At 34.8% G+C, this 22,815-nt stretch overlaps 3 protein-coding genes across 4 annotated transcripts; 2 read left to right on the forward strand and 1 right to left on the reverse strand.

Annotated features, from left to right (window-relative positions):
- Nucleotides 1-3,227: 3,227 nt before the first annotated feature.
- Nucleotides 3,228-5,055, forward strand: LOC108195936 (monolignol oxidoreductase AtBBE-like 15). The gene is given in 1 exon segment (XM_017362961.2): nt 3,228-5,055. A coding segment is annotated over 1 exon segment (1,626 nt). The 5' UTR covers nt 3,228-3,315; the 3' UTR covers nt 4,942-5,055.
- Nucleotides 5,056-6,446: 1,391 nt separating this feature from the next.
- LOC135151064 (uncharacterized) lies at nt 6,447-7,227 on the forward strand. The gene is made up of 2 exons (XM_064088583.1): nt 6,447-6,461; nt 6,565-7,227. The coding sequence occupies exon 2, from the start codon at nt 6,589-6,591 to the stop codon at nt 7,135-7,137; it is 549 nt and encodes a 182-aa protein (XP_063944653.1). The 5' UTR covers nt 6,447-6,461; nt 6,565-6,588; the 3' UTR covers nt 7,138-7,227.
- Nucleotides 7,228-9,417: 2,190 nt separating this feature from the next.
- Nucleotides 9,418-20,474, reverse strand: LOC108203823 (uncharacterized). 2 transcript variants are annotated; one of them, XR_010288097.1, is made up of 10 exons: nt 20,126-20,474; nt 19,903-19,958; nt 19,695-19,830; nt 16,731-18,883; nt 14,804-16,212; nt 13,823-13,953; nt 12,919-13,706; nt 11,595-11,707; nt 11,198-11,489; nt 9,781-9,920 (listed from the first exon to the last, which is right to left on the reverse strand). XR_010288097.1 is itself a non-coding variant. In XM_017373018.2 (9 exons), exons 2-9 carry the CDS (start codon nt 19,954-19,956, stop codon nt 9,587-9,589), a joined length of 5,118 nt encoding a protein of 1,705 aa, XP_017228507.1. In that variant the 5' UTR covers nt 19,957-19,958; nt 20,126-20,473; the 3' UTR covers nt 9,418-9,586. The 2 variants fall into 2 exon arrangements, 1 of the variants encoding a protein (XP_017228507.1); XM_017373018.2 differs by lacking the exon at nt 11,198-11,489 and having other exon boundaries at nt 9,418-9,920; nt 20,126-20,473.
- Between the last annotated feature and the right edge of the window lie 2,341 nt (nt 20,475-22,815).

Below are 22,815 nucleotides of genomic sequence, written 5' to 3' on the forward strand. Positions count from 1 at the left end.
TCTTCCTTCATTGTATCCCAGTGGTATTATAGGGTAACACAGTTGTTCCTAAGAGAGGCGATAAATAACTAGGAGGAAAGCAATATCATTTACGTGCCTTGAAGGTCATTATCTAGTTTCGTTGTATGTAATTCTCCATGTTGTTCCAACAATGTAGGTTCATAATGCGTCCTTGTTGTTCCAATAGTGTAGGTTGCTAATGCATCGTCCTATGAGGGGGCATGGACAGGGGCATGTCCCGCGTAATCTATGTAATCTCTTTTCTTATGTCACCTAGGTTATTATAAGATTATGGGCCTGTTTATGTTTAGTTGGCTTTGTTGTATCCTTATGGGAGTATGGTCTTGCATCTGAGGTTTTCTTCCAGCATTGTATTTTATTGAACTTTTTTTTGAGTAAAACTTGCAGTGCTTTATGAGCACTGAAGGCATAGGTTGCACTAGATCATACTTCCATGGAAATATATATATACGATTACAGATCTTGAAATCAAGCTGACAAATATAGTGTTGACTTGATATAGGTGCATAGCGCAACATTGGTATATTTAACGTGCAAATTTTCTTACCTGCTAAGTTTCCATATTGTCCTGACTTATGTTTCTTGTTGTCTGGAAACTCATGCAGAGTTTTCAAACCACCAGCTGAGTCTATAAGGGGGTTATTACACAGTAACTACTTTTATATGACATAGAACAAATTTGAATCTAAATAGGTATTTGGTTTACTTCACATAGTGCGTGAGTACACTTGTAAAGGACAGATGATGGAGGCAAGCCAACTTGGCATGCTATGGCCAATTACAATGTACGACAAACATGAGGTTTGCTGCTGTTCCTTTCAAATTAATTATTTTGTTTCCTTGTTTTAGTTTATAGAATCATTGTACTTTGTTTTTAATTCTTCCAAACATTTTTCCTTGTTCTCTGCATATATCAGTGGTGCCATTTTTTGCTAGTGCATCAATTAATGGGAAACTTCATTATCATGGTGTTGTTCTTGAGTATGGCATGTCTGATTTCCGAATATGGTAATGATGTTACTTAATCTGGTAAGTATAGTGGAATTCATGGAGGTCAGGTACACTCCTCCTCACTAGGCAGGAAATATCTTCAAATCCTGTTCTTCTAAACTAACAGAAAAGAGGATTATAAGAGAATAGGATACCAGTCAGATAAAGAGTCCTGCAAAATCATAATAGCATTAGTCCAAGTCCCTGCAAATGCATTCTCGACAATAGGTAGGTATCAGTATTACTAACAAGAATGTAGTTTAAAATACAGTTTGGCCTATGTGAAGATGCATTTTATAGAGATTTTGAATGGGTTGGTGATAGTGGACATTTTGGCTGGTTCAAGGAGATTTAGAAATGAACAGATTATCCCTGGTATGTTTGACACTTTGGTTAAGTAGAGGTATGTCGTAAGTTGGACCTAATGTGCAAACTGTTGCATAAACTCTGTGGAAGGTCTCGTACGAATCACTGTTCTTAATTTGCTTGTGTATTTCAAATAATTGCTTAGTTTCTGTGCACTAGAGAAAGAAACTACTGCTAGTTAGTGTTTACATTGATATAGCTGGCGAAAAGGAGTGAAAGTATTTTTACCACAAAAAAAACAAATTCTGGCCCAGATATATTCCTATGATATATCAAATATAAATTTATTTATGGTAATTCATAATCCTAATGTTAAATACTAGTATACTAAGACGTCTGAATGATATGAGATAGCATATAGTTTGGAATCAAGTTTTAGGAAGGTGGGATAAAATTATTAGGGACTTAACTATAAGATATCTTACATGATAAGTTTAATATAAAGATTAAAAGTCACGGAATGCTCAAGCACCCTGAGCACCCCTTCTACATCAGTTATTGTATACACACTTGAATTTGCGTATTACACTATCACTTATTTCTTACTTGCATAGAGGGTGATGCGCATCTTTAACATGCACATCTTCTAAAATTTTATTATAAGATATGCATCTCTTGAAATGCGTGTCTCGACAGGGTACTTCCTTCTTTTGTTTAGTAGTAAATTTTCTGTGATTTTTCAGCCCTATCTTCCAACTTGTGTTATTTTGGTTATCTTTCTTGATACTGTATGTTTGGCAGAGTTGTTGTAGCTCATAACTAAAGTTTTACAAGAATAGGCATGAACGAGTCTAGATTAGAACCAAAATCTAGAGTTTCAAAACCTCTAATAGAGGCATAAATGAGTCCAGATTAGGTATATTTGATAACTGTAAGATTCTTACGAGCTAAGTTTATGTATTCTCTGTTTCTACTTCTAGTAGCCTGGAATCTCATGCAGAGTTTTAAAATAATGTGATGAAGTCTACAAGGGAGACATCTTTATTACAAATTATTTATATATGAGAAAGAGCACACTTGAAGTTGTGTTATATTTACTTCGCTTATTGCTTGATCTTGTAGAGACTTCCAGAGGACAAATGACGGAGGCAAGGCAGGTTGGCATGCTATAAGCCAATATAAATGTACGACACATGAGGTTCATAACTGTTTTTTTTCAATTTGTTTCTTTTGCAGCTTTAGTTTGTGGAATGATTGTAATGTAGCAGATCTTTGTTGCATTTCCTTGTTTCCAGCCGTTGTTCACTAGGCTTCATGAACCTAACTACCTTATTGAATTAATGTTGAATTTACTTGATTATATTGAATTTATTGAAATGTCTGGGAAAATTTGGGAAACAGACCACCAAGCTACGACAGGGAAGTATAAAGTCTCTTTATTTATCTCATGCTTGATGATCGTTGATGTTGTATATCCAACATAAAGTTTTATAATCGTTCTACAACGTCCAATGGCTTTCTCCCGTTTTCACATCCGGAATTTGTTCAGCCTCAGTTGGGAAGTTACTGTTCTGTGGAACGTCGTGAATCACTAGCTCAAGTTACTTTTAAAGATCGACTCAAGGTACCTTTCTTGTCATTTGAATATATGACTTTTCTGCAAATAAATACAAATTTCCATATACTTTTTATTCCTTCGTGGCATTAAGTTTCCATATAGTTGACCAAATGCAAAATAAACAATGGTCTTGCCAAGCAAACCGAAGGAACATAACAATTTAATCTGAATTTGTTAATCAGTCAACAAACTCTTAATAATATGTAATCAGAGTGATTAAGTAATCAAATTGAATTTGAACTAATCATCAAATCAAAGTTGGCATCAACTACAAGGACTGGTCTACAGAAACAATGATCATAGTTGAAAGTTCAAATATTAATTTGAACATCTGATCTATATAGAGATGTTAAACTTAACAAGAAGACTTAACAACAAACATGGCATTTTCAGTTGAGTCATCATGTCACAGTTTTTCAGGTTTTATAATTGTAGTTCTGCTGTTATTGGCTTCAGAAGTTGATTCAAGTCCAATCTGGGAAAAATTTCACAGATGTCTTTCCCTCAATTCTGAGCACTCTATACCATTCGAGACGACTTTCTACAGGCCTAACACCTCTTCATTCACATCTGTTCTTCAGTCTACTGCCCAGAATCTCCGATTCTTAACGCCTTCGGTACATAAGCCTGAGCTCATTTTCACACCACTGAGAGAATCCCACATCCAAGCTGCTGTTATATGCTCTAAACAGCTTAGTATCCAGCTTAGAATCCGGAGTGGTGGTCATGACTATGAAGGCCTCTCATTCGCCTCAGAATTTGGACAGCCATTTCTTATACTTGACCTTTCTAAAATGAGGTCCATAAGTGTAAATATGCATGAAAAAACTGCTTGGGTTGAAGCTGGTGCAACAGTTGGTGAAGTTCATTACAGAATTGCTGAGAAAAGCAAGGTATATGCATTCGCGGCTGGACTATGCACGACTTTAGGCGTTGGTGGGCACATTACAGGAGGCGCATATGGTCCTATGATGAGAAAATATGGTCTTGGAGCAGATAATGTTGTTGATGCTAGAATTGTGGACTCGAATGGAAACGTTCTTGACAGGCAATCCATGGGAGAAGATCTCTTCTGGGCTATCCGAGGAGGTGCTGGAGGAAGCTTTGGAATCATTATTTCATAGAAAATCAAACTTCTTCCTGTTCCATCAATTGTCACAGTGTTTACAGTTTCCAAGACCCTGGAACAAGACGCGATAAAGATTCTCCATAGATGGCAAAAGATTGCACCTAAGCTCGACGAAGATATCTTCCTCAGAATCACTATGCAAACAACTGCAGATCAAAAGGGTAAGAATATCACGACAGTAACAAGCTCTTACCAGGCATTGTTTCTTGGAAGAACTAAAGAACTTGTCAGAATCATGTCACGCGTTTTCCCTGAACTGGGATTAAACAAGAAAGACTGCATTGAGATGAGCTGGCTAGAATCAGTGCTTTATCATGCAGGATATCCAAGAACAACTCCCACAGAAGTATTACTACAACCAAAGCCTTTGTTCAGGTACTACTTCAAAGGCAAATCTGATTTTGTGAAAGACCTTGTACCCGAATCAGCTCTCCAAGGACTATTCACAAGGCTTCTGAAAGAGTTCTTCCCTGTAGTGCAATTCAGTCCTTATGGCGGGATCATGAGCAAGATTTCTGAATCCGAAATTCCTTTCCCTCACAGAAAGGACTACATGTATAGTATCCAGTACCTCACAGCCTGGAACGACGCAAACAAGGATTCGTCAACAAACCACATAAACTGGATTCGAGATGTGTACAAGTACATGGCTCCTTACGTTTCCAAGTCTCCGCGAGCTGCATATGTAAATTACAGAGATCTTGATTTAGGTATCAACAAAAATGGAAACACAAGTTTTGTGGAAGCAAGTGCATGGGGTCTGAAATATTTTAAAGGCAATTTTGAAAGATTGGTTCGAGTAAAGAGCGAGGTAGATCCAGATAACTTCTTCAGGCATGAGCAGAGCATCCCAGCATTGCCAAAAAGAAAATATTAGTTGTGCTGGCTTTGATTTTTCATTCAACTATCTTCCTGCAAAACTGAATTATTTGTTATGTTGGTGCTCTAGTTTTATTTAAAGAACACACTATATGTTGTCAAACAAAAATAACCATTGCTATTCAGTTCTCTACTTCCCTGACTGAAAATGGCTTTATGTAGAATCTGATTGGTATCATTATGTGTTAATCTTTTAAAGGTCCTGATGCACCATACCGTCCGCCGTTTTTTCCAGTTGGATGACTTTAATCCTTGATTTTTGATGAAAATGTAGTGTCTCAACACAAAAATTACTCATTCTAAGATTTTTACTATACTCATTCTAAGATTTTTACTATCCATTATATTTTTCCACTGAACATACGGCGTCTAATAGATTGTTGGTGGTCTGTTACCCATCATTTACATATTAAGAGCATAATTAATCTTTTTTTTTTTTTTTGATATGGCCTATCGGAAAGTGACATACAATTAATATGGATCACTGTTCATGACCAAATTTAATTGAATGAATGATAGATTTTGAAACACAGTTTTTTTGTACAACCATTTTTTATTAGATGATGAATTTTTATTGGTTATCACCTCATTAATAATGCCAGTTAATGAGATCTTTTTGCATTTGTCAAAAAAAATAATGCCGGCTCTATGCACAAAAATCTCCGTCAACAAAAATTTGTCACCGGCCACACGCTAAAAACCCTTTGAGAAAAGCAAAAAGACCCAGAATGTCTGCAGAATCGCAAAACATATACTGACCCAACACCTTGAAAATGTAACAAGGTGCTACATCTGCATAAATGAGAACATCTTGAACCTCAAAAACAGTCTTGAAATGGATAATTAAACAGTTACTTTCATGACATGGCTCCTGAGTTTGTGGTGGTTGAAGTGTACAATGTCATATTTCCGCACATTCAACATGACAAGCTGATACATGCTCAGATTACTAAAGAGATGCCATAGATACAGTAGTTCCAAGTGATTACCTTAGATGGTTGAGATCCAGATCTATGGGAAAATAGCCCTTTAAATTCAGAAAAAGTTAATGTGATAGAAATGGCAATCAACACAACATGCAATATCTACTAAATAAAATGTAAATAATGCCAAGGCATAGTCGAACCATAGGGACTCGATGAGGAGCAGGGGCGGAACCGGGGGGGCTAGCCCCGGCGCCAGCCCCGGCTGAAAAAAAAAATATAAGTAAAATTATTTTTTTTAATTTTTAAGCCCGGGTACAAATTTAAAAATAATTATATATAAAAAAATTTAGCCCTAATAAAAATTTGAAATTTAGAAAGAAAAACTGAAATTAGATCAAAAAATAAATTTTCAACTTTTATATAACTTATTTGAAAATTTGTGGGGTTGAGATTTTATAAATTCAAATAAATTGAATAATAAGTGAGTTAGTGATATATTTAGATATAAAAAATTAAAAAAATTAAATACACAACAACTCATACGCACACAGAGTCATAGACCATAGTGACTAGTGTTGAAATCTATTGTGGGGTAAGTTAAAGATTATCATTTTATTTTCTGTTTTTTTTTCCTATTTTTCTGTTTAAAAAATAGCATTATCTTGATGTTTTTCTACTTTAATAATTGTTTTCAGGTTATTGATCTTGTTTCTCAAGAGATGGATAGTCGTTTTTCAGAAGGAAACACGGAGTTACTTCTTTGCATCGCCTCTCTTGATCCCAGAAATTCATTTTCAAGTTTCGATCATGATAAACTTCTACAACTAGCCCAATTTTATCCACAAGATTTCTCTGAAATGGACCAGGTTTTATTAACAAATCAGCTGGATAATTTTATTTATGATGTGAGAAATGATAATAGCTTCTCTAAGCTTCAAAATATTGCAGAGCTGGCTATTAAAATGGTCGGAACACATAGAAATACAGCTTATCCTTTGGTTTACCGCCTCATTGAGCTAGCCTTGATTTTACCTGTCGCGACAGCTACTGTTGAAAGAGTGTTTTCAGCAATACTTAAGACTTATTTGCGTAACAGGATGGGGGATGAGTGGTTGAACGATAGCATGGTGGTTTATATCGAGAAGGCCATATTTAAAGACATAGAAGATGAAGTTATCTTGCAACGCTATCAAAGTATGCAGAATCGAAGAATTCAGTTGTCTTCCATTCCTTCCTCCAAAAAAGGCGGTAAAAATGTCACTGGTTAACCAATAAAGGTATGCATATTTACTTTTATTTTTTTTGCTGAAATTTTAATGATAGTTTAGCCCGGGGTCAATATTAATCCTGGTTCCGCCACTGATGAGGAGGCTTTACAAGTACACTAAGTCATAATTCTCAGAATATCAGAACTGTAAACAGCGCTTTGGGGATCAATAAGCAACCAAACACAAGCTACACTGGGGAAAGAGGTACGTTAAGAGTAAATTCAGGAGACTAGCACAAGTAAAGACCAAGGTTGATTATTCAGGAGAGTAGCACAAGACCAAGGTTGATTCACTCAACTTCAAGTATAAGCAAAGCATTCCACTTATAGCAAACCAAAGGTCATTACTGATACAGAAATAGAAGTACTGATTACTGCCAACCTCTCTCCCACTAAAAACAGAAAGAATCAGTCATATTTTTTTAAAAAAAGAAAAAAAAAAGTGAAACAAACATATTTCGCACCTGCTGAATAAGATCCGTCAGATAACTATAATATATACTCCTCCGTCCCATTTTATGTGAGCTGATTTGACTTTCACGGAGATTAAGAAAAAAGTAATAAATGTAGTTGAAAGGTGGGTAAAGTAGTGAAACCTATCAATATTAAATACTCCCTCGGTTTCATATTACATGTCCACTGTTTAGAACAAAAAATTGTTTCAAATTACTTGTCCATTTCAACTTTCAATGGAGTGTGGCCAATATTTGTATTTTCAAGATGAGTTTTATACCACACCTTACTAAATTATATTTCCTAGATCAAATATAATGCCACATATTATACTTGGTCAATGCAATAAATACAATAACAAATGAAAGATTTCTACAAAAGTTGGTTTTTCTTAATATGCGTAATTTGTTCAAAGTGGACATGTATTATGAAACAGAGGGAATAATAGATTTGAGATGGTGGAGGAAAGTATTGGGTGTAATAGTGTTTATTTAATAAAAAGAGAGTATAAAATATAGAGGTAGTGGGTGTAATAGTGAAAAGTAATGTTCAAAAATAGTAAGTATTATAGGTTTATTCTTTTTGGGACGTCTCAAAAAAGAAATGAGGTCACATAAAATGGGACGGAGGGAGTACTATTATAATAAGCTACATTTACAAAATATGTTATGAATATACTTACGTAGATGTTCATCTTCTTATTAAAATGGGCAAGCTAGAGTTGGAGCTGGGACCAAGTTTTTGCTGAGCTCAAAACGTGCTTGTAAAATAAGACACAACTAAAATTGCCAAGAATTTTTTCAACCAGTAAAAAAATTCATAAATAATACAAAATCTTATACTTTATTACTTAACAACACATGTCTATACATGAGTGAAATAAATAAAATATGCTTCTCCATTCATCATTTATATACAAATAGCTAAAACTGAAAAATAAATTAATTCATAGTATGATATGTGCATAATTTAATATAAAATTAAAACAATATAAACATCACTTCTGTTAGATACAGATTTTTAATATCTTATAACGGTTTTTCTATGGTGTGCCCATGGGCACACATTAAGCACTAAAATTTATGAATTTAGGGGATTTTGATTGGCTTACATTCTTTAATAATGGTGGTCCCCCTGCATTTACAACAACCACACCAATCAAATCCCTCCAATTTTATAAGTTTTAGTGCTTAGCATGTGCCCATGGGCACACACTAGACAAACCCATCTTATAAATCAGCCCATCCAAAAAAGTAATAATCAACTTGTTCACAAGCCTATTAATTGAGCCAACATAACATGTGTTCATGCATCAATTTGTGATTATTACAATAATGATTGCTCTAAGGCCAAGGTAAGTTCAGGAGGCTCAATTTTTGCTCAAGCTCGTCTTGTTCATTCATAAGCCGAACAAGATTACACAGACCAACTTTCAACTGAGTCGAGGTCCAAGCCATTCAAGAGCATCTTGACTCATTTACAAACCTTATGATTTGAGATAACTTATACATTATATATTTATAATAATAACATAATATTATATAGCAAATTAACAACTAGAATAGCAGTGTTTGAACATTGGGAATGATATATATATATATATATCTTATTCTAGGATCTTATAGACATTTTAACAAAAGCCATAAATGGGGAGAACACTTATATGTTAATAGCACATGTGATCAAATAATTTAGGATCCGTATTTAACATTGTACGAGCAATTATGTAACACGAACTGTCAAGGCATGAAATACACATGCTTTCAAGAAGAGGAATAGACTAGCTCGCTAGATTACCTAAGGAAGAGCTTTACACATTAGGAGAAAATAGGCAAAGGAAAATTAAAATTTCTTTCTCCTTGATCCTAACTACATGATTTCTATAATACTGCAAATCAAAGAGGCAACAAAAACTAAATTCCCAACACATACAGAGGCACAACATATGAGTAATTAAACCAGGTGTACAAAAACAAACAACTTTAGCTTTGCAAAATTTACGCTTGTAGCAGAGCACAATCCATTCTCAAACTAGCTACATTATTAAGCAAAAGTCTGATTGATAAGGACTGCTGTTCCTTGCTCAGTGAAGAAAACCAGTTCCTTATACAATCAGCAGGACCAGGATCTTTAACTACTTCCGAAAGCCCGCTATTACTCTTAAAAAGTTCTTCAAACCTGATGGGAACAAGTCCAAGTAAAGCAGTCACAGTTGCTATTTGAAATGGTAATCCTGTCACAGCCGAGGCCTTTTGGTGCAGGAATGAAGACAATCGACCTCGAAGGGTTTCAACTCCACCATCATCATACCCACTTGCATCAACACCAAACCTACAAACGGTATATTTTATAGTAAACGTCATCATAATACAAACAAGAGATATTTGCACAATTTGGATTCCTTTTCCAGGCAGCTGTATTACAATAGGTTGTGTTACATGAAGGAGTGAAAAATTTGAAGATTATTTCTAAATGAGAAGGTAACTTTAAGATGGTCAGTCTGATACTGTTCATGTATAACTCATATCAAAGATATTCAAAGGGTAAAAGTGGCAACTTTAATGTGCAATTATAAGAAATGAAAGACTATTAGATAGGACTGACACTGTTCATTAATAAGTCAAACCAATGATATTTAAAGGGTAAAAGTGGTAACTTTGGTGTGCAATTATATGAAAGACTATTAGATAGTACTAGAAAATATATAAACTGAAGGGATTGGGATCTATTCCTTGGCTGAATCTTGGCATGCACCTCATCTATACTAAGCTATAATAATCGAACCTAAGTATTATTTGAAGTTCAGTATGGTACCCTCATTTTTTGTTTCTCGTTTCAATCACATCCGTCAAAATTTTCAACTAAGATTGACGTAAATCGATAAATATAATACTAAAAGAAATTCATACAAATGCCTAAGGTTCGATTCCCACCAATAATAACATACTAATTTTAACTTTTACAATATTAATTTTAAAGATAAAAATAAATATAAAATCCTGACAGCTATATTAATTCTATTTAAAATTTATTAAAAAAATATTTAAATATAATAATTAAAAAACTTAAAAAAACAAACCATTTAAAAAAAATAAACAGGCTTTAAGCTAGTAATATATAAACACCAATCATGGTCGAGCTTCATTGGTAACAGTATACAACTTATTTTACAGAAAAAACATATACTGTTCTTTTTATACTATTCTAAAGGTCTCTATAACAAACACGACGATAAGACGATAAGAGAGAAGACTTATAGTAACCATGTTAAACTGATAACATTTTTGAGTCCATAAATCCCGGTGAAACATGAAAGGATAGTAAAAATAATTAGTAGTGTAAGTTCCAAGTGGTTTAAGTAGAAAAAATTTAGGGGTCATTTCATTCGGAGAGTGGTATGGAGTTGGAATCGGGAATCGGGTTAGGGTCGTACGGGGTTAAGGTATCATTTCTGATATCATGTGTTTGGTTGAGTGTTGGAATGAATCTGTTTAATTTTAAATATTATGTTGTTGATTATATTATTTTAATTTTTTAGATGAAAAATTGTACTTTTTTTTTTGTTTGTAAATGAAAATATATTTTTTATTTGTAAATGAAAATGATACCTTTACCACCTTCTCATGCCCACCTCTGCCCTTGGATTTCCAAAACTCATATCATGGGTGTTTGAGGTATGGATATGAGAATAAAAAAAGTTCAACCAAACACGAGGTATGGTTTTGGTTGATACTTGATTCTATACCCATATATGATGCCTGATACCACTCAACCAAACGACTCCTTAATTAGAGGAACAATCTGAAGGATATTGCATATCAGTTTTGTAGGCATCAGGATGGCATCTAACAGCGGACAAGGATTCTGACATAGCATCCCAATACTAAGCAGAAGTTGCAACTGTTTTTATGTAGTACGAAAAAAGACCAAACAAGCAATCGTAAAATCTAGATTGAAAAAAAAAAAAAAGTCTTTTAACCAGAGGCATAAAAAAAACAAAGTTACCTCCCCAACTGGCCCAGTAGAACAACGATAGCAGGCACAAGCTTCTCAATGCCACAGGAATCAAGTATCTCCAGAAGTTTCCGAACAATATTTGTGAACGACCAACTCCAGTTCTGAAAAGCGAGAGGAAAAACAGATATGTCAAGTGAAGCCAAGGCGGAAAAGTTCTATTGTTTTCAAGAGAGAAAAAGAAAACAAGAAATTCAAATGTTAGTTAAGTTGCAGTAAGATCTTCAGATCTCAATAGTTCCCTATATTGGAAGCATCACCAGATATGTTGGTTAAACAACTAGGATCGAAAGACTAGCACCAAATTTGAGAAAGAGACATCAACAATAATGTCTTCAATAGTTTGTCTTTTTGTGTTGTAGTAGTACAAGCAAGTTCAGACAGTGATGAACATATAAACCACCACACAAGCTGTAGGATGAAAGATCATAATAGATAATTTCAAGCATCTAAGATCAACACAATAAATTTGGCATTATAAGTCAAAATAGTGACTCAATAGATTAGATTACCATGTAGTTAAAATATGGAATAACACGGAAAACGGAATCTTGGAAATTACTTCTCTCTCCCAAAATCTCACCAATTAAGGCATCACTCTCACCAATAGAACAATTGTTCTGAAGTCCTAGGCCCCCCTTCCATTAACTTTGCTTTATCTTCTTTGGTAATTTTATGTTTAACTTTCAAAAAATTTACAGCTGAGCCCTGCTTAATGTGTGAGACATAGCTTTACGTGATTAAAAGACAGCCAACACACAACTCAAGGCACCAAGCATCTCTCTGATCTACAGATCTCTGGAGCAGTGCGTGCATAGAATGTTCATTGCGAGCAAAAAAAACTGAAAAAGCATAAAAACTAAGATCCCCAAAGGAAAAAAGTACAGTACTGAGATCCAAAGATTCCCCATCACTTCCTCTCAGAGAAATTTAAGTTATCTTGCTTGTTCGAACATGCAAAGAAGCAAAGATCAAACATGTTTATTAGCGACCAAATTTACAATGAACATCTGAGGTCCACTTGAACAATTTCAAGAATGCACTGTCAAGAGCTAATGGGTATACTAAGAATTTCAGTATACTGCCAAAAAATCATCTCAAATGTCAGATTGTGCAGATGTTCCAAAAAGGTATTAACTTAAAGAGTAATCTATATATCAAACATTTAGTGGCAAACAATATTCAGATGGCTGCCAAGTCTGGTAAAAACAAACACCTACCAACAGGTCAGTTAGATAATCATACACTAATAAGGCAAATTCCGCAACAGTAATTTCAATAATAATAATTGTAATAAAAAAAGGGTGAACTTTACCATGATAGATGCTACCAGCTCAAGTAATGACAGGACATCGCCCAAATATAACAGGGTCCTGCAGGAAGTAGACATTCTTGTTTTCTGGGAACAGGGGACATCAAACTTATGACATTGGACTTGCGGGTTTTCTCCATCACCTGAACTTGGTTCTCTGTTTTCACTGCCAATCGGAGCTTCATAATTCATGTAAACAGTTGCTTCCCTCAGATCTTCATATGAGACATTCGATAAGACATAGCTATGAAGTTTTTTTATGAGCAGTGAAACTACTATATCCATGGGAATTGCATTCCCAGAATATGGGCAATTTTTGCACCGAGGAAACCCAACTTGTGGCGCGCTAATCGATGACATTTCCCTCTCTAAAAAATTAACTAAAGATTTTACTACTGTCATGGATAAGCTGTAGTCACAATTGTTGAAGTACTTGTCTCCAGAGATATATGCAAAAACATGAAGAATAGCGAGTGTCGATGAGTCAATTCTTCGCATTTTCAACATGTTGTATGAGGTCTCACATACAACACCAATATGATCAAATGCTAAACATATAGAAGCTAGTACTAAGGATGCACTAATCAACTGTTGATCTGAAGCAGCTTGAAAGGATAGCATATTCCTTCCACTTGCATTATTGTCAAGTTTAGGATCATTTACAGCCAACGACTCAGACAATACATCACAATGTACAACTCTTCTATGAATTAGAAAATCTTCAATGAGGCTAAGAAGCTCGTCCAAGTTCAATAATTCATCAACACTTTTTGTCTCTAAATCATCCATCACTGCAACAAAGATTTTTTTTTTTTTCTTTTTACGAATTACGTAATACAAATGAAATTCAGCATAAAGAAAAGAAATTAGAAATCAAATATCAAAAAACAGGATAGAAGCAAAAGACCTGAGTGCACTTTCTGAGCAAATATTTCAAAGGAGCGGACCAAGCTCCCATCAGCGAGGTTCTTGAAGTCTTCCAATGCACACTCAGGAATGCTTCGCAATAACATTGAAAAGAACACGCATACCATTTCCCTGAAGAATTAGATTAAAACAGAGTTAAGAAAACTACCCTGACACCTAGATATATTATCAAAGAAGCAAAACAATCATCATTTAATTAATCAAGTAGTCCAACCTAATTAAAACAGAACCAAATATTCATTTTGTAATTTCAGTTGCACAAATATCAATACTCTAGCTTAGATTAATAATCGCTTTTCAATCTTGGATTTTCAGAGACAAGGAGCTTGTTTGTTTAACTAATACATCTTCTTTGCAAGTATTATCATTGCATGTAGAATGTGAGAACATTCTCATACAAGCAGTGATACAAATCCCTCAGTCTACCAGATTTTACCATGTGTGGCAGTGTACCAACTACCAAGTCAAAGTCTGCAGCACATGACGTATCAATACAAAAGATCTAGGTAATAGGTATCTAATCAAAGTTATCAAATTTAAGTTTTAAGTAAATTACAAACAAATACAGTATTAATTTATCTTAGAAAAGCTGTTTTGCCAAATTCAATATTGTTATAACCTATATCAGTGCTCTTTGATCGACGATTGCAACTGTTTGTTCATCTTATTCAGTACATTTAACCAAATCTCCCATACTAGCAACATATTAAATTTCTTCGTGTAGAGGACCCAGATCCTGTTCTCGATATGAAGTAATTTTTCCCAGAATATGAAAGCTGACACCTTAAAATATGCAACATCGGGAGTATACAATCTTCTGTTTGCATAAAAAGAATTTGACTTCTAAGAAGAAACATAAATTCTGTCAGCATATTAAAACGACCGGAAAGGTACAAAAGGATGTAACTTAAAGAAAATTGTAGAAGAGAAGTAGAAAATGTATTCTGAATGGATCATTTACCTGGATAGAAGACCTTCAACCTTCAAAAGAGTAGACATCACCTGAACCACATGATCTGTTTGAGGCAGCATAGAGCACTGGGCCAGACACGTTCTTGTGGCAGATGATATCTTAGAAATGCTGTTATTACTGGTGATATCTGAAAATATAACAATATAGCAAGGACTGCAAGCAGGCTTAGGTTTACTTCCACTTGCAGCATTGAGCCCTTTATGACCACAAAATGACTGGCCTAAATTGCCTGGATCACTTGTAAGAAACGTGTCATTATTTTCCGAAGTCACATTCAAACCAGTGACACCAACCTTCTCTGGAAATGGCAGAACATGGCAAGTCCCGGAGGTATAGGCATTTAATTTACTTGAATCAATCTCCTCATCAGCACTGCAAAATGGCACCATGGTATCATTATGTGGTGATGCAGCATTAATGGAGTCATTGTCATCTGTTTCATGTGCTCCCACACTTAAAGAGCCTATCTCAGGAAGAGTTGGCGACAAGGGCCTCTCCCTCGCCATGCGATAAGTTTCTTCATCGAGAGGATTATCTAAGGAAAGCAATTTAAGATAGTCACCATCTTCCACTTCATCAATACTACACAAATAATTCCTGCTAGCATCCCCAGTTTCTTCATTGCATGCATGAGTCGTCCCTGTTGCATCACACATTGATCGAGAATCAGTGGGGTGCGAATATGTCTTCAAATTGTTGGACATGGCTATTTCTTTTACAAAAACTGAATGTTCCCTTTCTTGATTAGCGTAATTTATATTAGATGGCACGCCTTCTACGCTACATTCCAGCATATCCTGCTGCACAGATACGTTTTCGGTTATTTGTCGACACCACTTCTTACCCTCATAATACATATATTCAAACGATTCAACAGCATCGAGACTCCTATTTCTATCTCTATCAAGTTCAACCTCATCCACAACAGCATTGATTCTAAGAGGACATCTAACGCTATTCTCATCCAACGGCGCAAATATTTTATTGTGCATAGGCTTGCTCATATTATTAGACGACCCTGGGACAGTAAGTTGCATGTTTATTCCCCCCTCTGCCAACTTATCTGATTCACCAACAGATAAGGCCCATCCTTCCTGTGATCCCAGTAACGCTTTATCAGAAAAAGATGCCATATTGGAATTTGCCGTTCTTAACAATGCTTGTTTGGTACCTCCAAGCAGAGGCATCGCTTTAGAGCCAATACCTGATAGGGGTTCAGTACAGTCTTTAGATGAAAGTAAAGGTGCACTACATTGCTTGTGATGCTTGTGGGTAACATAAGCATCCAAGGGTGAACTAGACTTCATAAGTTCATTTCCATTATGGTGTTGTACCTGACATAATTCTTCATCCATGAATTTTCTTTTTAAACCTCGACTCCTTGAAACATTGGAATTCTGCAAGCAAGGTGATCCCTTATCGTTAAATAAACATTAACAAAAGATATGTGCATGCTTCAAGGTAAGAAAGCTAGATAAAGTTAAGTCTAAAAGTTTATAAATAAAAGTAAAATGCTAAGAAAAATCTAAGAACTTCTCATTCTAATAGCTGACCAATGCATATGTTATGATGTTATCTATAACATTGTACACTTACCTGGTGTAAAATGGTTTCTATATTAGTACAATTAAGAAAAGAAAAATTCATTATTCAGAAAATGACGAGTGTGCTGCATTTAAATGACCTACCCAATCATTATATTGAAAAGCCTATGTTGAACTCCCTATATCAACTACACAGCAACCTTGCTTCTGAGGAGGGGAAAACCAGTATAGAATATAAGAAGAGTGTCATCAAACTTTTGTTCTTGGTGATCAATTAATGACATCTACATAGCCTCAAAAGAACAAACAAGCATAATAAAATTACAAAAGAAACAAGAATCAGAAAAATAGCCAACGAGATATGAACTAACCTTTTCAAGGTCATTTATACCTACATCCCGGTGTGAGGAACACTTATCTAGTATGTCCAGATGATCAACAATACCGGAAAACGCCTCCTTTATTCGACGAATTTCCTGTTGTAGTAAAATATTACGATCCTTTTCGAAACTAGCAACTTCTTTTGCATGCTTTGCTTGCATTCTTTCAAGCTCTAATGTTTTTTTCAGAAGCTTTATGCTAGTTATATCAACAGAAAGGTCGCCAGCATCCTTCCCTGTATCTTGGGAGGACACTTGTTCACCTATTTCTTCCCGTAATTTAGTAAGCCTTCCCCTATCTTCTTCCAACTGCAGAGATAAACAATCAGCACGAGTACGTTCCTCTACAATCTCCCTCCTCGTGGTTTCTAAAGTTTTACTTTGCTCTTCAGCTTTAGCCATCTCCATATCTGCCCGTTGTCTTTCTTTGACCACCTTTTGTTTTTCTATCTCAAGATTATCATTTGCCTGTAAAACTTTCAATGACTCCGACTTCAAATTTGCTCTTAAATCGTGAATTTCAGCCCTTGAAATCTCCAACTGCAGTCTAGCCTCCTCAACATTTTTTCTTTCAATATCCGCAAGCCTCTTTTCTTCATCAGCCCTAGTTTTTTCTGTGTCCGCAATCTTCTGGAATTCATTGACTTTCTTCTTTCCTGCCTCGGATTTTTTCTTCTCACATTCTGCTCTCTTTCTCTCTTTCTCAACAAGTTTCTTGAGCTTATTAATTTCAGCCTCCTTTTTAGAGACAAGTGATTGATAAAGATTTACTTCCTTCTTTTCATCTCGAACTGCAATTTCTTTCTGCAACAAATGTATTTGAGACTCTAGAGCAGAGATTTCAATACCCAGAGAAAGCCGAACAGCCTGCTCTTTTTCTTTCAAATCTCTCTCCCTATCTGCAAGCACTTTTTGAGCCCTACATTTCTCAGTCTCGGCATTTTTCTTCTCAGAATCTGCTCTTTTTTTCTCTTTCTGCAAAAGCTTCTTGAGCTGACTTATCTCTGTTTCCTTATCAGATATAAGCCTTTCTGTTTCCTTGTTCACATCTTGAGCTCCCGAGTTCTTGCTCACATCTTGAGCTTGTGAGACAATTTGTTGCTGCAATAGCTCTAGCTGAGATTTCAGGGAAGAAATTTCAATCTCTAGAGGAAGTCGTACAGCTGATTCTTTCAATATTATCTCACTTTCTTTCTCAGCAATCATTGTTTCTGCCCAAACCTTCTTCTCATCAACTTTCTTCCTTTCCTCTTCAGCTTTATTTTTTTCGGAATCTGCTCTATGTTTCTCTATCTGAAGAAGCTCCTGGAGCCTGTTAACTTCTTTATCCTTATCGGAAATGCAGTCTTGAAGAAGAACCATATCCTTGTTTACATCCTGAGTTCCCAAAACAGTCTGTTTCTGCAGAGGTGTTATCTGTGACTTCAGTGAAGAGATTTCATCTTCTAAAGAAACTCGGACAGCTGATTCTTCTACTCTCAAATCTGTTTTACTCTCAGAAATCACTTTTTCTGCCCGACATTTTTCATCATCAAGTTTCTTCCTCATTTCCTCAGCTTTCTTTTTCTCAAAATCTGCACAATTTTTTTCAATCTGAAGAAGTTCTTTGAGCCGATGTATTTCTGCTTTATGTTCAGAGACACTTTCTTGAAGAAGAGCTGCTTCTTTGTTTGCATTTTGAGAGCCTGAGACAGTTTGTTGCTGCAACACTGCTATCTCAGATTTTAGTGAGGAAATCTCATTCTCCAAAGAACTTCGAATAGTGGATTCATTCATTTTCAGCTCTCTTTCATTGTCTGCCTGAAGTTTTTCAGCCCTGGCCTTATCTGCCTTGGCTGATTGCAGTGCTTCATTTGCTATCTTCAATTCCCTCTCAGCCCTCTTCTTCTCATTCTCAGCTCTCGTTCTCTCCTTCTCAAGGTGTTCCTTGAGAATAGATATCTCCTCTTCCCTTTCAGAGACGCGTGTCTGAAGACCTGCAACTTGCTCATCCATGTCTTTAGATCCTGAACATCCCTTTTGCTTCAAACAGGATATCTCAGACCTCAATACAGATATTTCATTCTCCAAAGTATCTCGGCTAGCTGATTCTTCGATTATCTTCTCTCCATCATCTTTTGGTTTTGTACTTGCCAGCTCTAGTTCTTGAATCAAAAATTCAAAATAAAGATAAGGCATTGTGCATCAGTTGCAATGCAATATAATTGAACACCAATAATCTAGTCCTACATATTGTCTAACAGTAATTGATGACATATAGCATTTGTCTTATTCCATAATGACATCAGAAAATACTCATCAGGGAATCAAATAACATATCTAGATATGGAGTCAATAAAGCATTGTAAATAGATAATAACGTTAAATCTAGAACAAAATAATGTGAATTCATCATTCAAACAATTTCATTGACAAGAATCAATAATATGATTTGTATATCAAATAACAAAATAATGTAAATTCATCAATCAAACAATTTCCTAAACATCAACGATGCAACTCAAATATAACATTAGTTTGTAAAATGCTGCTTGTTTTGGACATTCAAGTGGTGCATGTGGTCTCTATGTGTACCTTCATCACAGTGTGGCTTCGATATTAATGAAATTAAGAGACTCAGAAAATGGCGATTGTGAGTGCCATTGCAAAAAAGGAAGTTTTTTGAGGGAGCATACCTCCAAACCACCAACACCTCAAAGTCATACAAAATACAAGAACCTAATAGAAAAAGATGGAAGCTACAAGGGTAAAAAAAAAAAAAAAAAGAAAAACAATACTTTTTTTTACATTTGGCATTCCCTTGTAAATTATATAAAATTGAAGGATAAAATTTTAAACAATTCTTGCATTGGATAATAATGATGACATGGAAAGCTAAATCTTAATCAGTATTTACCGTCAAGTATATGAATTGCATTTACGAATAAATATAATTGATGTGTGTTGCATACATACCTTCCTTCAGCTTGACATTTTCAGCTTCAAAATTGGCGATTTTATCCTGGAGAATCTCTATAGCCTTCTTGAGAAAATTGCGACCCTCTTCCGACTTGGCAAGTTTCTGCGACAACTTGTACTCTTTCTTTTGTAACTACACATTTCAAATCCATAATTATCAATTCATCAGGAAATGACATGAAAATTAGGAATTGGAAAAAGTTACCAATTCACAGCAAGGATTAAGAGGCACATGCCGCACAACCGCGTCCTGCGCCATGCCTATACAAATTCACGATCATTCAATTAGGTTTAATCTTTACGGAATAAAGATAGAGAAATTTTGTGTGTGTAAATGCAAACCTATATGTGTGAATAAAGAGGGACGGGGCGAGAGAGAAAGGGAAGAGAGAGAGACAGACAGAGAGAGGGTGAGAGAGAGAGCCTACCTGTTCGGATCGAAATTCAGATCAACAACAAGGCTAGTTCCATACGCCCCAAAGTTGAGAGACGCATATATGCAGAAGTGTGTGTATTTCGTTCACATGTACCAAATTGCTAAACCCTGCAAAGTGTAATTGTGTAAACCCCCCTTCCTTTGTCAGCAACACGCACCAAGTATTCAAATCTATTGTTTTGCACTGTACTTGGCGTTTTTCAAAGATTTTTCTGTCTTTTTAATTACAGGAGAGGGTAATTCTTGTAGGAGTTGTTACGCTCGTGCTCGTGTTTATTCTCGACAACCCGAAAAGAAAAAGAAAGGCGAGGGCTCAGAGCATCCCCGCTAAGAGCAACTCCAGCAGCTTCCCTATTTGGGTCTTAAACCAAAATATGAGGAATATGGGAAAATAATCCACTCCAACAGTATCTTAATGATTCTCTTTAGTGATTTCCTAAATCACTAAGATCCACTAGCCATGCCTTATCTTTAGGTAACCTCTCTCCTCTCTTAAATCTTACTCCCTCCGTTTCAAATTACATGTCCATTTTAAAAAAATCACATAGTTTAAGAAATGTGGATTTTGAGAAAGAATAGGTGTATTAAGTCATTAATTGAACCTAATATGTGGTGTATGATTGATATTGGAAATATAAATCTGAAATATGTGAAGGAGAGTTGATTTTGGAAATATAAATTTATATTGAAAGTTGAAGTTGACAAGTATTTTGAAACAAACTTTTTTTTATAAAGCGGACATCTATTTTGAAACGGAGGGAGTATTTTATAATAAATTTTGAATACAAACATGTTCTCTATCTTCACCTATTGCAATAATGGTAACTTTTAATAATAAAATAGTATATAAGGAATGAATATAAGGAATATTGTTGGAGGTGAGAATAGCTATTATTATCTTAAGTCACTAGGATCCAATATTTTATATTTTATTTAAAGAATGGGCTAAGATGCTGCTGGAGATGCTCTAATCTCCTAACTCACTCTTAAATATAATATAAATTATTAGCTCTTAGTGATTTAAAGTGGGTTAATCTGAATTAGCATGAATCTCAATGACCAAGAATTGGCAATTTATACGGAATCCTATCGAAAGATTTCTTTTTATGAATTGTGCATTTCAAATACTAATTTCTGATAAGTCGTATCTTACTCAGACCAATAAATAGAGCTGAGGTTACCGTTAAAGCCGCTAGTAGAAAATCAAAATAACTAGTTATAGTAGGCATGAAGGAGCAACTCCAACAATACTCCTTATATTTACTCTTTATTTTGTTTTATATTATTAAAAATAAATTATGTGCATAAAAGTACAAAAGAAAGTGGATGGAGAGAGAATGTGTGGTTACAAATTTATTATAAAATATTAGTTAAGAGTGAATAGTAGCTCTTAAAAGTGAGGAGAGAGAGGAGAAATTTAGTGGGTGTTTGGGAACACTTATAAGTCCAGCTTCCGAGATTATAAATTATGAGCACTTATTCGTACCGTTTGTGTAATAAGTCAAGAAGCACTTATAAAAAGCTAGGAAGGCTAGCTTTTGTCTCAGGACTTCTGCTTATTTCTCAAACACTTTAATCACTTATAAGTCTTATCTTACTTCTAACTTCTACTCCACTTATTTATTTTAAGCAATAAGCACTTATTTTAAGTTCATCCAAACGGCCCCTTAATAAACTTAGGAGCAACTAAGAGACTATTGGAGTAAGAAAAAATATCATCCTACTCAAATTTCAATTTAAGAGCCACTGTGAAGAGGCTATTGGAGATGCTCTTAACGTATTTTTTACAATTAAGTTAATTTTTTTAATATTCATTTCAATTATTTACATAAGTCCATGCGTTTATGAAAGTCCAAAAACCAGTCACACTATCTTTGTAAAGATTTTTATTCTTTATCCTTCATCTAATTTTTTGACCTATATATTATAATTATATTTATTTTTAAACAAATTTTTATGAAATCAAAACTTAATTAATATTAAATTCCATACAGACAAAATAAACCAGTTTTATAATATTCTGTTCTCAATTTTGTAATTAAAAATTCAATAAAATTATCTAAAACAACCACCATGCGAAGCGGGTAAAAATCCTAGTTTGGAGAGGGGTGATTCTTGTAGTAGTAACAAACTAACAATACGCTCGGGTTTATTTTCAACAACATGAAAATATAAAGAAAGACAAGGGCTTAAAGTATTTGAAAAATTATCCCAATCTCATAAAATCTTGGAGTAATATCCAGAATAATAGTGTTGGAAAAAATGTTTCTAAATACCAGTTGTTAACACATGATAAAAAAACAAAATGTTACATAATGCATAAACTAACGTTTTGTTGGGCTAAACCTAAAAGAATGCTAGACGATGTAGCATTTTTTACAAATATTCAAAACACTACACGATGTAGCATTGCTAATTGATATTTGGGACCAATTTTTTGAATCATAATATTTAGGACATTAATGATGGATATAGTGATAATGAGACCAACACCCAAAGTATTTATACTTTGCCAATATTATTCCATAAAATAGGAAAAACGAAATGAAAACACGTTTATGTTAGTTATTTTCCGGATACAAGGGGAACAAATGGAAAATTCAAGTTTTCCAGATAATTATAAGACTGGGTGAATTTGAATAAATAATTTATTATTATAAATAAAAAAAGTGGATAATAATT

This window comes from Daucus carota, chromosome 1 (genome assembly GCF_001625215.2).
Source record: "Daucus carota subsp. sativus chromosome 1, DH1 v3.0, whole genome shotgun sequence".
In the NCBI taxonomy this organism is placed as follows: domain Eukaryota; kingdom Viridiplantae; phylum Streptophyta; class Magnoliopsida; order Apiales; family Apiaceae; genus Daucus; species Daucus carota.

What these genes read in the sequence shown, in the direction of transcription:
- LOC108203823 (XM_017373018.2), bottom strand. Translation starts at nt 19,956, where the DNA reads ATGGCGCAGGACGCGGTTGTGCGGCATGTGCCTCTTAATCCTTGCTGT. An exon ending in GTATAAATGACCTTGAAAAG is followed by an intron (nt 16,213 to 16,730) that starts GTTAGTTCATAT and finishes CCTTGCTTGCAG; the next exon opens with AATTCCAATGTTTCAAGGAG. An exon ending in GTTGAAGGTCTTCTATCCAG is followed by an intron (nt 13,954 to 14,803) that starts GTAAATGATCCA and finishes CTAATTCTTCAG; the next exon opens with GGAAATGGTATGCGTGTTCT.
- LOC135151064 (XM_064088583.1), top strand. Translation starts at nt 6,589, where the DNA reads ATGGATAGTCGTTTTTCAGAAGGAAACACGGAGTTACTTCTTTGCATC.